General features: G+C 43.2%; 1 protein-coding gene across 1 annotated transcript; it reads left to right on the forward strand.

The window, feature by feature from the left end:
* The first annotated feature begins 614 nt into the window (after positions 1 to 614).
* LOC125709379 (uncharacterized) lies at positions 615 to 6,731 on the forward strand. Its single transcript, XM_048977758.1, has 3 exons — positions 615 to 1,198; positions 3,582 to 3,633; positions 5,398 to 6,731. The coding sequence occupies exons 1-3, from the start codon at positions 986 to 988 to the stop codon at positions 5,745 to 5,747; spliced, it is 615 nt and encodes a 204-aa protein (XP_048833715.1). The 5' UTR covers positions 615 to 985; the 3' UTR covers positions 5,748 to 6,731.
* The last annotated feature ends 7,739 nt before the right edge of the window (positions 6,732 to 14,470 follow it).

Below are 14,470 nucleotides of genomic sequence, written 5' to 3' on the forward strand. Positions count from 1 at the left end.
AGCGGGGAAGTACCAAAAAAAAGTTGACAGATATGATATGACTCACCCGTGTACCCATTTGTTTGTGAATAAATAAAGAAGGTTTCGCACTGTTTTTTTTCCTCTGCCATGAAATGATTTCACTCACGTTGCACAAAGTTGCACAGCCTAGATGAAATCCGAATGGCGGGATTTTTCTCTTTATTATTTTACTCATCCGCGTTAGGTTTCTTTCTATTGTCCGATAAAAAAACAGGATGTTATCGCTTCAGCTCGTAGGTGTCGTTCATGGTGACACATCAAGTTCAATACTGAGTCCGATCTGAGTCTGGTGTCCTATTTTTTAAGCCGGTACCAATCTTACCTGCAAATATGCTCAATACATGGTGTGTGTGTGTGTGTGTGTGTATATATATATATATATATATATATATATATATATATATATATATATATATATATATATATATATATATATATATATATATATATAACCGGTATATATACTGGTGTATATATATACACACCGAATGTGTCAATTTAGTATTAATTTCACCAGAAAAACAAGTAACATAATTGCCTGACAAGTGCCGGAAAAACACACACACGCATGCATACACACAGATTGAGAGGCTCGGAAGCAAGAGTGGTGTGGGTGATGAGAAGCGGCATTTTCCACTTTCAGGGTAACATGGTCTTTCAGTAAAACAGCAGCGCCAGCATCATTCTGTGCAAAACAAACACGAGCTACGTTGATTTTTAATTGTTTTTGTAATAAAAGCCATTGGAGTCGCTGTACATAACCTACAGTGGATTGCCGGCTTCCCTGCGCTTGTCCGAGTGCCAAACTTCAGTTGTTATATAGATAAAACCATGCATCCGCATTCCTGCGCCTTTTGTACAGCCCTGTGCGTTCCTGGCAGTATTGCTGAAGCTCGAAAACTACAAGAGTACTCATCCTCCGCCCTGTCTCAGAGCTGGGTTTCGATCCTCCCTCGGTTTTTAAATGGCCCGGGACTCCGTGCGTCGAGCCAGTTGCCGGCAAAGCATGGATGTACACAGGGCTGAGGCAGAGGGTGAGGGAATCGCGGCTGTCAGGGTGGCACCCAGCCAGCCCTGGGGACGGGGCAGGCCGGTGGCCGCCCTCATAGCCCAAAATCTACTGGTGGTGCTGTGCCTGTGCATCAGCTTCCACAGCTGGATCACGGTCCAGTCTCTGGTGAGTCGCACCATGCAAGAATGACTGCAAAATTTTGAGTCACATTAGAAATGATATGTATTTGTACTGTTATTATTGTCATTATTATTATTATTGTTGTAGTTGTTGTTGTTGTTGTTGTTGTTATTGTTGTCGTATGTTTTTTTCTGTATAGTTAAAGACGGAGTTTACCATTAAAAAAATATTTTTTTCTTAAAGTATTATTTCTTTTAACCTGGTTATTATGCACAAACATAGTTTATATTATACAGAAAGTTTTGAATTGCAGTAAACATGCTATATTTAAATAGTTGCATGTATTTATATTAGTCTGGTGGTTATGCCCTATGCATGGTATGGGATCCAGGCTTGTTGTAATATTAGCATAGATATGTTTAGCATAGATGGACTGATTAATTGATCATTTCTCGGTTGAGAAATCGCGTAAATGTATCACCTTCAAATTTCAAGTGCAAATGAATAAATCAACAATTCAAGAAATCTAAGAAAAAACACAGTTGGGGGCCATCTGCCTTTAGTGCGTTTGGATTGATGTTACTTTCATAAGGTCGGTGCCTCCGGAGTGATTTGATTTATACCTCCTGATTGTTTAAAGATGTTTGACTTTTGTTACGCAACATACTCAAAACAGCCAGTTCGCGAAACTGTGGTTTAGACACTGGTTTACAGTAGTGATATTGGTGGTGGTAACAATCGTAATATTTGCGCCATAGTAGTTGTTCCTCTGCCCTATGCTGAATTATTACCACGTAAAAACCAGCTATTGAGATGATCAGGGGTTAAGTTAAGTTTACTTGGGACTTGACTTTATTATTATTATTATTATTATTATTATTATTATTATTATTATCAAGAAGATTTGCACCGAGGCTAAAACACTCAGAGCGCAGCCTAAAATACTTGGGGCTGTAGCCATTACAGTACCAGACATGCTGGAAGGATGGTGCTCTGTGTGAGACAACACATACTGCCTGCAGGGAACACTCACAGGGGCTTGGAACCTGCTATGAGTCCTGTCGTGAAGCCAGATTTCTGGCACAACTGGGTAACTTGTTGGATTTAAAGTACCCTTGTTTAAAAGGATTTTATCTTCCTTCACTTACATTTCGCTCAAAGTACCTGAGATCCGACAAGTTTTCTAACTCCTGCTTCATGATTCAAGGCCCCTGACCCTCTTTGAGCAGACTGATTAAATCTATAGGATCTGAACTGGTGTTCATTTACAAGACTCTATGTGCTTGGTGGAATGAGGGTGGGGGGGGTTGAACTGATTTCTAAACAAGATACTAAGGTTGTGATGAAGTGGATTGAGCTGTGGGCTGTATGCTGAAGGCTGATCACTGTTAACCTTTAGAAACATACAGAGTCCCAGCTGCTGCAGACAATCATTAGCTGCATAATGGACAAAATTTCCAAAAGAAAAGTAAACACTGGTGAAAAACACTGTAGGCCTTTGGACACCTCAGCAACAGGCTTGGCTCTGAGGTCTGGTCAGGGTTTTTTCTTTTAATCATCCATTTTTACATATGAGTGTCACTGCAAACTTCCCATAGTCAAATTAATGCAAAGGCTGATGTAAAAGACAACAGATATTCACACTTATTCAGTGTCAAGGTGTGTAAGATGAGAGTTTATCTGGTACAATCAGAAGTACTGCTATGGGGGTGGGGGTAGGGGGGTGTTGGCATTGTCAAAATCGAAGTAAGGACCCCAAACTAGCATGTTTTAGACTAATTAGCACCAGACACTGGCTAACCTGTTACTTTCAAAATGAGCTGTATGACATTAAACAATGCATTGTTATTAATAATGAATTAAGTCGAACAAAAGGAATTTACAAGAGCCATCTCTTCCAAGAAAACCGCAGCCAAGTTCATGGTACCTCTGGCCCTTCGCTGGTTGTTCATTGACGCGGTTTCGCTTGTATCTCTCTGCTTCCCTGTGCTTCACGCGCCTCGGGTCACTCAGTGTAGCTCGGCCAGCCAGCAGCACCTCCAGCCAGCAGCCCTCTGCTTGCCCTGTATTTATTATTCACCTCCCTTGGGTGTCTGTCTGATCGCAAGCATATGCTAAATAAACAAATGTAAATGGCAAACATTGCAGGTAGCTGTATTTCTGACAGGATCTGGAATTAACTGGATCTGACATCATCAGATTATTGAGAAGCTAAGGGTCTGTCGGAAGCAACTGGAAACACAAGATTGGATGGATGGATGGATGGATGGATGGAGACCCCTGTGGCCTGCCACTCCATTTGTAGAGTCCACTAATCATGTGATGTCCTTGATGGTTGTTTGGATAATAATACATGTACCATGTATGTTTAGTCAGTTTTAATAAGCAATATAAACCTTTTAAAATGACTGTTGTTTCCTGTTTTTAGGATCTAAGAAGAGAATATAAGGAATCAGGTATATATCTGAGGTGGATCCGAGGTAATCAAGCACACTTTCACTCACAGTTACAGTGCGATACTGTACACAGCCCTGAAATAACACATTGGGGTTTCGGAATCATGTAAAAGGTCCAGGGCAGCTGAATGCTGGCCAGTGAAGCACACACACTTTCGTTTGAGTGTCATCACTTTCCTTGGTGTCTGGCTGCTCGCGTTGCGTTTAGTCAGAAAGGGATCTAGTTATGGCTCTGCCTTCTCAGCTGCACCGCTGTCAGAGGGCAGCGCTCCTCCAGCGCCGAGCCGAAACCGGGAACGCGGAGCACAGGCCCCGGCCGAATCGTCCCTCTCCACCCACTTGGTCACCTTCTGAGTCGCAGCACGGGGCTGGCCGGTTTGGCTCTTGCTCATGCCGGCTTCGCTTGCCTGATTTTTTTATGACTGGTCATTGCTTGACACACATTAAAATTGGGACTGTGGCACTCGGCGGGCAGTTTTGAGTAACTCACACTCGACTGCAATATCTAACGCTGACGATATAGGTCAACCGTAATAAGGAAAATGGCAGGTTGCTGAATATGGTCGTCTGAAAATATAAATGACAAGCTTGTAAATACAGTTTCAAAAAGAGGCTGGAGGGAAAAGGCTGCCGTACAAACAACCGTGACCTGAGTCTTCAGGGCAGCTCGACATTTGCCTCAGGCTGCTGTTATTTGTTCTATAAAGGAATGCCTGGGTGTTTGTTTCCATAGACTGTGCATCTGACGGAAACACCGTGATTATTGCGGGAGGTAGAATCAGTTCTGTTTTTGTGCTCCTGGGCTGCGAACGATGTTTGTTGAAGGAGGCTAAAGGATGTTCTTTCAAGGTAAACACAAATGTTTGTGAGAAAATCGGCAGGAGCTGATAATGGTGTGATTTTTAAACAACAGAGGCTGCTTCTTTCAGATCGGTGGACTTTCATAACCTCATCAGATTGGTGTATAAACCGTGATTGATTAGGGACCCCACGTATACACATTTAGCAGACACTTTTATTTTTTGAGAAAAAGCCGTGCCAGACAGTCCTTCAAGAAATTGATTAAGGGTCTTGCTCAAAGGCAAAGGCCCAATGGTCACATCACTCTGCTAATCGTGGGATTTTAACCAACGACATTCCAGTCATAAGCACAGCACTGTGCCACACGCCACATTTATAGATTGTCTGTAGTACCAGTCAGGACAGGCCAAGCTGTCTACAAAAGACAGTGATAATGTTGTATCACATTACCTGGCTCCCTGACCTAAGCCCAATAGAAATGGTTTTGAGGCGTTTGACCTCAAGGAGAAGCAGCCAATGAGAGCTCAGCACCTCCTGCAGGACAGCTGGAAAAGCATCTCCAGAGGCCACCTCATGAAACTGGCGTAGAGGAGGGCCACACTCAAGGGCCCAGTGGTGGGATCACTCTGCCGACCCAGGGATTTGAACTGGCAACCTTCTGAGTCCCAACCCACAGAGTTGCCCCCCGCAACAAATTATTATTTTTTTGCTTAATATTTTTTTGGTCAGTGCATAACTCATCTTATTTTATAGTTTTGATGTCTTTATAACTTATTCTAAAATGCAGAGAATAGTACAAATATACCTTTCTATGGATAGCTGTGTGCAAAACTTTGACTGATACACATATGTGTCTGTTCTAGTCGTCTGTGTGCTGCACGACCACTGTTTCTTTTCTGTATGCATTCTGTATGGACATCCCACCACACACACACACACACACAAGCACACACACACATTCACCCAAAATGTTTCTTGCTTTACCAGACGGGAAGTTCAACATTTTCTGGAAGCAGAACATCGAACTGTGGCAGAATACCATCACCTTCCCATGCAGCGGCCCCTATATGGTCTACCTGTCCTTCAGCATGGGCAGAAACAGCAAGGATGACAACAACACGCTGCGCCTGCTGCACAAGGGTGCCGACATCATGACCTTCCACATCAAGCCTTCGGACTCCTGTGACTCCTCCTGCCAGAATAAGGAGTACAGGGTTCATGTCTTCAGTAAGAACGACACCATCTCACTAAACTTCACTGATCCCCGGCCGAAATTGAACCTGAAAAGTTTACACGTGAATATCTACTACATGCTGGGTCAACAGTGTTTTGAATAATCAGTGTTCTCACCATGGGGCCCTCACCGTGGGGCCCTCCATCCACTGGGGCCCTCTGTCTGTATGATGTAACGAAACAGAGCACCTCTTTCGTCCGTGCTTTGTTCCTGTCACTTTTAAGAAATAAATCAGGGATTACTTCTCATGTTAAGTTCATCATACATACCGCACAGCAGCCTACATCTTTGTGTTCTCAGAAAACAGAATATTTATTATTATTAATATTAATATTGTTTTTTGTTGTTTCTATTTTTCGTGGTCTTGTGCCGAAACAAGGATAGTCGATTTCGACATCGCCGAATGTATGTGTCACAGATAGTGATCTCGTGTTTCGCTTTCACTGTGTTGTTGTCCCAGACGAAAGCCGGCATTTTCTGATGTCGCTTCAGGGATTCAATGCACTTTAGTGGCAGAGAGAGAGAGACCTTCAGAGAGGGAAAGGTTACAAGAGATGGTGGACTTCCCCATAGCTCAGTAGGTGGGCGATGTGGGGGATTCTGGAAGATGCCCGCCTTTTATATATATATAAAATTATATATATATACCTGGTTCACCTTATTTTTTTCTGGAATGTTCCATTTTACATAAGACAGTGGTCACCAATGTGTTACTCATGGTTTGTGAACCGGTTTGCCGTTGACTGTGGGTTTTTGAGACTTGTGGCTTTGTAGGACAAACTACAAATGAACTCGCCGCTCACATGGACCCGTTTTGGCACCCTAATGTCATCCTGGGCTTACAGGCAGGACAGACAATCCCCCCCATCTGCGCTCATGACCCTAGTAGCTTAGACCACCCTTATGATCATAGACAATCCCCGGAAATCATGATTGTAAAATTGAATTGTGGCACTGATAAGTACTACCTGTGTACGTGCTTGATGTGGGCAGACATGGAAGTGATGCCGCTCTTATGAAAAAACTCCCGACAAAATGTCTGTAAAGATGTGTGCTGACTCAGAATGTTTTTATGTTATTTTTTATTTCTGTACTCCATATATATATATATATATATATATATATATATATATATATGGAACTAAGAATGTTTAGAGTATTTGATTGTATCTATAACAACCCATTGGTATTCTTTTGAAGAAAAGATGACTAAATATTAAACATAATAGCATAGTTTTGTGTTTGTTTTATTCTTTATGCTGTTTTGGAATTCTATCATGAATATGTCTTGCCAAGCTAAGAATTTGACATTAATTGTGTGTATGAAACAGGTCTTTGGTTTCAGATATGGATTCTCCAATGGCCTTGTCTGACATGTATAGCAGACTGGCACTCATTGTTTTACTTTTATATTTTACTCATTCATGAGCAATAGTTTTGAATAGGGTCATGCAGATGCGCTTTCACCCCTGTACTTACAGCAGGTTCTTTTCAACAGAAATGCATGTCTTTTAGTTTAATAAAAGCCATCTATATCAGTGAGAGAGTTTAGGTCAAATGCTTAATCAGGAAGTGGTCCATTGTGTATTTTTCTTTTTATAATGGATAATTAAAGAAAATAAACTTCCAGTTTGTAATGTGGCCTTTTGACCAAATGTGAAAGTACATGAGTAAAAAAACATTTTATGTTTTAATAAAATTATGTCACTTGGTATTGACTTAGAAGCCATTTTCATCCATCCATCCATCTTCCAAACCGTTTATCCTACTGGGTCGCGGGGGGTCCAGAGCCTATCCCGGAAGCAATGGGCACGAGGGAGGGAACAACCCAGGATGGGGGACCAGCCTATCGCAGGGCACACTCACACACCATTCACTCACACATGTACTCCTATGGGCAATTTAGTAACTCCAATTGGCCTCTTTCGACTGTGGGGGGAAATCGGAGTACCCAGAGGAAACCCCACGTTGACTCCGCACACATGTAACCCAAGCGGAGACTCGAACCCGGATCCCAGAGGTGTGAGGCAACAGGCACCACCATGCCATCCAGAGGCCATTTTATTATGTATATATGTGTGTGTGTGTGTGTATTATAAGATATATAAGAAAAAAAAATATATATATATATACAGTAAAACTTTGGATTGCGCGTAACTTGCAAAACGAGCAAAATTTTTAAATAAATTTTAAATTGATAAACGAGTGAGGTCTTGCAATATGAGAATTATGTATACGCTTTGTCTGCCGAACGTCATGTGATCACGACTGAGCCGATGGTTCTTTTCTCTGTTTCTTGCTGTGGGATTGTGGGTAATCGTTTCCCATGCTTGGTCTCAGTCGTCGTGCCTCACTTGTATAGTCAAAATTTAGTAGAAAAGCACCACCTGAATAAGGGTGTAGCAGTGCGAGCGATTAATCCATTTAACGACAATGCAATGTCCACATTTCCGCAAAATCGAAAAGGAGGCAAAAGCGGCTGCCATTTGGTAAGTTCCTTGTTAAAGTCGCACAAAAAGAAAATGATTCCAGTGAGTCAACAGATAGTGATTCCGTTAGTTATATTGAAAGTCATCCTACAAAATAACCCTCTTCTCCTCTCACTCGTCTCCCTCACACCATTCGTGGTTATATAAGGTAAAGTGCAGGTTAATTTGTTTTTATGTATTTTTACTTTATATTTTGTATTAATTATTTTTATATGAATATTTTTGGGTTGTGGAATGAATCATCTGACTTTCCATTATTTCTAATGGGAAAATTCGCTTTGATATATGAGTGCTTTGGATTACAAGCACGTTTCCAGAACGAATTATGCTCGCAAGCCAAGGTACCACTGTATATATGTCTTCTTACTGACACAATCAACTTGCTCTTGCAAACCACCAATCATTTGGCTACAAAATGAATACATACAGCAGACAATGGCAAGAGGTTATGTCACCTTTTGTCTATTTGAATGGCTAAGATGCATGAACTTGGTGTGATTGTTGGTGCCGGCAGTGGTGATTCCCGCATCCCAGAAATAGCCACTTCCAAGACACGTTACAGCATACTCCTTTCGACTCAGTGTTTCTCAACCGGTGGGGTCAAAATCCAAAAGAGTACCGTGTGTGTTCAGGCTGAAACAGGTCAGAATCACCATCTGGTCTGCCATAAATATTGTGTTAATGAGAGAGACCAGAAGAGAATGACAGAAAAGCAAACATGAAAGGTACAAGCGCTAAAACAGCTCAAAACAACAGTGGTGGCCAGAAAGGTCTCTCTCAGCACGCAACTCATTGAAGCAGTGAAATGACCACTGAGTGTATTAACAGTACAAAGGCACGTCACACTGCCAAGCAGAGCTCCCTCGGTGGAGAATTCAGCAGAAATGGGCTGAAGCTGCGGAAGCTGACATCGGCCAATACTTTTTAAATACCAATATTGCAGGATAACTAGATAATTATCTCATTAACTCACAATAACAAAGCTTGTTTTCTCAAGATCATGGGTTAGTTATTTTGACTATTTTGACTTTGTTAGGGCAGAGATGAATTGCTAGGGAAATTAATTGTTTAATCAGGTGCTTAATTGCCCTGGTAAATACTAAACACCTATACACAATGTCACAAAAAACAATGATAGTATCCAAGCAATGTCTCCTTACAACTTTGTACTGGGGCATAATAACAGTTTCAATTAGTGTTTTATTACACATGTCTTAACTTTTAACACACATGTGAGAATATTGTATTTTGATACTTAGATTCAATACATGCTTACTCTTAATGCCATGCTCTGTTAGAAATCAAAAAATGTTGTTTTATAGGAATCGCCAAAAATAAATCTATTATAAATTATTATGAAGACAAAATAAGGTTTATTATCCTGAGATATCAAGATCAATTTTCTAGTTATCACAAGAAAACAAGTTTGTTAATATGCCCTTCCTGGCTTCCATAGGAAACTGAAACAATGGGTATACAGAGATTTTTACACAGATATGCTTATTTAAACAGCCTTTCAGACCTTGGTTCATTGATCGGCTGATGACTATCTTTGAGCAATCAAGAGTTGGGTCAAAACAGTGACACTTCGAATTACTCAATAAAGGGGTTTGTATAGTGAGGACTTTATGACTGAATCCTCACTGATATCATTCATTACTGGACGCCATGATGCTTTATGTCAACCCTTATCAACGTCATTGTTTTATTGCTAGCAGAGGCTGAAATCCATAGATTCCTGGCAGTTATATGCCGAGGAACACTGTCTACCTGTAGCCTGTCCACCATCATTCTGTAACCTGCCCACTACCAGCCCACCATCAGTCTGTAACCTGCCCACTACCCGCCCTCCACCTGTCTGTAGCCTGCCCAGCGCCTGTCTATATCCTGCCAGTTACCTGCCCACTACCCGCCCTCCACCTGTCTGTAGCCTGCCCAGCGCCTGTCTATAGCCTGCCAGTTACCTGCCCACTACCCACCCTCCACCTGTCTATAGCCTGCCCAGCGCCTGTCTATAGCCTGCCCAGCACCTGTCTATAGCCTGCCAGTTACCTGCCCGCTACCCGCCCTCCACCTGTCTATAGCCTGCCAGTTACCTGCCCACTACCCGCCCTCCACCTGTCTATAGCCTGCCCAGCACCTGTCTGTAGCCTGCCCAGCACCTGTCTATAGCCTGCCAGTTACCTGCCCGCCACCTGCCTGATTGTCATCTGTCCTTTTTCTTCCTGCTTGCTACAGCCATCAACACAGGAGCAGAGCAGAGACAAGCGCCCCATTTGAAAAGTATTAAAGGAAAACATAACAGTAGAGACTGTCATCTACTAGGACATTTTTACTGGGCAGGTAATTGTGCGCACGTGTGTAGTGAGACAACTTGCAAGAGATTGCTAGGAGGCTGTTTAATTTTTGCCATCGGCATTATCAACTAGCATAACCTGTAACAGGCACAACACACGAACAAAAATCTTTTGCCATTTTTTTCCCAGACATTCATAAGGACGTCAGGGAATGATTAAGATGAGGTCCAATACATCCTGAATGAAGTTGATGAGAGTGGAGCATCCTCTTTTGGGACATGTGCAGTCGCCATGCTTATGATGTGCTTCAGAGAGAAACAGAAGACACTCATATTGCAGGGTGATGCAAGTATTCTGTCATGCCCGGCTCGTCCGATCCTCGTGTCTGCCACGCCCCCCTGATTATCCTCGTGTGTGCCACGCCCCCTGATTATCCATGTGCACTTCCCCGATCTTGCCCAGCTGTGCCTGATTATTTTCGCCCAGTCTCGTCTATTTCAGTCCACGTCTTGCCCTGGTTTTGGTCCGTCATTGATGTAAGTTAGCGTCAGTTGATGATTCCTCGCTGTTTCCCTAACCTTCCCTTTAATAAATCTCCGTCTTCCCCGACTTGCCTGCCCGTCCGCTTACCCGCTCACCGCGAACCTGACATATTCAACAACAGATACACATTTTCTATAATTTTGTTTGACCAGCTAGGGTGTTTTTCCACTGTGCATTCAAAAAACAGGACCTAACAGGAGAGCAAAACAACTTGACCCAAATGTGCTTTAAGTTCCCACCTATCTTGAGAGACTCCTGGAAAATTAGTGATGACGTCCAGCATGTTAACTGGAAATCTACTTGTAACAACGGAGGGTAATTATTTGATCTGAATATATTTCTGCAAACATTCATTACAGAACCAATAGCCTTGGTACTAACTGGACCCAAGATATTTGGAGGAGGGGCTAACAATAGCATCAATGACTTCTCTGAACTTAAGTATTATAGAATTGTAATTTAGATCTGTAAGCATCCTTGCACAAATATATTCAGATCAAATAATTACCCTCTGTTTTAATGCTTCTCTGGCCTGTTATACTTGACTGATAGGAATGTGAATGTTGCAAAGACCCCATCCTCATATAAACTAATAGTGGTGAGTCTATTTTTTGCCCATTTAAGAAAGACAGCTAAAGTTTTTTATACCTTTAAACATTCACAAAAACAGTTTCTGTCCTTTCTTTAAAATTTAGTCTATTTCTGTCTGGTTTTTCGCGATAAGGTGCATGAACGCCTAAGTTAGTGTGTTTTGGGGTCTGAATGCACATCATAATCCTGACAGAAATAATTACGTCAGCTTTACTGCCTGCCTATAGCTTACTGTTGCCTGTAGCTGCCTATAGCCGGCCCGCTACCTACCCGCCACCTGCTTGCTGCCTGCCTCTACCTGCCTGTCACCTGCCTATAGCCTGCCTGTCACCTGCCTCCCACTGGTCTGGAGTTTGCCCTTCACCTGTCTGTAGCCTACCTGCTGCCTGCCTGTAGCCTGCCCACTACCTGCTCGTCACCTACCTGTAGCCTGCTCACCACCTGTCTGTAGCCTGCCTGCTACCTGCCTGACTAATGTCTGCCTGTTTTCTTCCTGCCTGCTGCCTACCTGTAGCCTGACTGATGTCTGCCTGTTTTCTTCCGGTCTGCTGCCTACCTGTAGCCTGACCGATGTCTGCCTGTTTTCTTCCTGCCTGCTGCCTACCTGTAGCCTAACTGATGTCTGCCTGTTTTCTTCCTGCCTGCTACCTACCTGTAGCCTAACTGATGTCTGCCCGTTTTCTTCCTGCCTGCTGCCTACCTGTAGAATGACTAATGTCTGCCCGTTTTCTTCCTGCCTGCTGCCTACCTGTAGCCTGACTGATGTCTGCCCGTTTTCTTCCTGCATGCTGCCTGCCTGTAGACTAGCTGTCACATGCCTGTAGGCTGCATGTCACTTGCCTGCCATCTGCCTACACTCTGACCGTCGCCTGCCTGTCACCCTTCCTGCCCGCCACCTGTCTATAGCCTGCCTGTAGCCTACCTGCTGACTGTCTATAGCCAATATGCCACTTGCCCACCACATGCCTGTGTGCCTATTGCCTGTCTGTAACCTGTCTGACACCTGCCTGACACTCGTCTGTAACCTGTCTGACACCCGTCTGTAACCTGTCTATAACCTGTCTGACACCTGCCTGACACCTGCCTGACACCCGTCTGTGACCTGTCTATAACCTGTCTGACACCTGCCTGACACCTGCCTGTAGCCTGGCTGCCTTCCCCCATGTGTCTCTTGCTTGACGTTTTCCATCCTTGCAGTTCTCTTTTTTGACTGACGTGAATTGGCATTGCTGCAGAGGTGAAGCAGGGTCTCCTGCCCTCCCGGACGTGTTAAAGTCTATGAGTCACTCCAATGTAAACACTTTTCCGCAAAAATGTGGGCAGATCATGGTCTACATGCATTTAAGAGCCCCTCAGAAGGGTCACACGTGGGCTGATATGGTCGGTGACATTTAAGGGTTATGGGATATGGAAAGTACATTGGGTGAATTTACCTTGGTCTCCGTGGGTGCTAATTTGGTAATGTCTGGAAAATGACTTTGTCTGCTTGTGTATGTGTATATTAACCATTAATCCTAAGTGTGTTGCACCATCAAGGTGGCCGGGATTACATGTGTAAAGGACGGATAGCGGTTGTCCATCTATGGCTTTTTCTCCAGGCAGTATAAATTGCGCTTACAGTTTGGTTTCGCTTCTGCCGGGTAAAGCTACTTTCACTTGTGTGATGTGCACGTGGGTGTGTGTGTCAGAGCATTTCACTTCCTTGGCCCAAGCCGTCCAATGAGGACCCGGTTTCTGTTTCAAGCGCTTTCAGTGTTCGGCCTATCAGGAGGATCTCAGCTAGGCGGGAGTAGATAAATACCTGTCGATATGAGGTCACCATGGAATGTGGCAGAGAGCGATGGAGTCATTTATGTTTATTGTTGACACAGCAGATTCTCCTGGAGCCTCCGCTCCCTCGAGCCGCACCCCTCGGCAGCGCAGGAAAAGCTTATGTCTGGTGGCGATGCTGGTGCTTGTGTCTGGGGGCATCTCAGCAGGGCTGTCAGTGTACATTCATCGGTGCAACGCTCCTGAGACTCCAAAGGTAATCCTCACACTGTCATCCTCCGTGTGCTGATGCTGGCAAAGACGTCTGTGCACTTGTCAGTATACAAATTAGCTTCATAAAGTAGCCGAACATTTTGTAATTAATTTTATATTTCAGTTTAGCTTTTGTTGTTGTTGTTTTTGTTTTGGTTGTTGTTGTTGTTGTGGCACGAGTGCTGCTGTTTATAAATATGAAGATCGGCTTTTGTTGAGATGTTGGTTTACAGCTGATCATTTTAACCATACATATATGTTCTATCTACTTACCTGAGCAAAATTACAGATACAGAGACCTGTATTAACAATAGCATTTTTTTCGCGTATATATTGTGAGTCTTGTTATGGAATTTAAGAAACGCTAAAGTCGCCTCTACTTTCTGGCCATTGGTGGCTCGATGCTTAGGAAAGTGCACTTGTACCCGGAAGGTTGCCGGTTTGAATCCCTGACCAGCAGTTAGCTGCCCCCTGCCGTGTCACCATGTCACATATGGGCTCAATGCAAAGAGCGCATTTCATTGTTGTGTGTTAACAATTAATCTCTAAATTTTCTTGCTTAGCTGAGCAGCCACTGCCCTGAAAAAATGAATAAGACAGTGAACATTGCAAGAGGTACGTAACTGTCTGCTGATCAATCAATCAATCAATCAATCAATCAAAGTTCTATTTGTCACAGACAAAGTTATACTCAGTAACACGTCTAGTTAAAGAACATTGAACAACAATCATAAATATCCATAGTATGCAGGAAATGCATGAGTTGTTGGGTCCGGAAGGATGGCATCTGGATATCATGAAACCAGCCTGGTACAGTTTTGTTCCCCAAGGTACAAACAACTTTAGTGTACCCCCATTGGTACAAAAATGTTAGAGTCCACTTA

The sequence above is a fragment of the Brienomyrus brachyistius genome, chromosome 15 (genome assembly GCF_023856365.1).
Source record: "Brienomyrus brachyistius isolate T26 chromosome 15, BBRACH_0.4, whole genome shotgun sequence".
Classification (NCBI taxonomy): domain Eukaryota; kingdom Metazoa; phylum Chordata; class Actinopteri; order Osteoglossiformes; family Mormyridae; genus Brienomyrus; species Brienomyrus brachyistius.

Bases quoted from the DNA above. Each gene is read 5' to 3' on its own strand.
- LOC125709379 (XM_048977758.1), top strand. From the start codon at position 986: ATGGCCCGGGACTCCGTGCGTCGAGCCAGTTGCCGGCAAAGCATGGAT. The intron at 1,199-3,581 runs GTGAGTCGCACC...TCCTGTTTTTAG, and splicing joins GGATCACGGTCCAGTCTCTG to GATCTAAGAAGAGAATATAA. The intron at 3,634-5,397 runs GTAATCAAGCAC...TTGCTTTACCAG, and splicing joins ATATCTGAGGTGGATCCGAG to ACGGGAAGTTCAACATTTTC.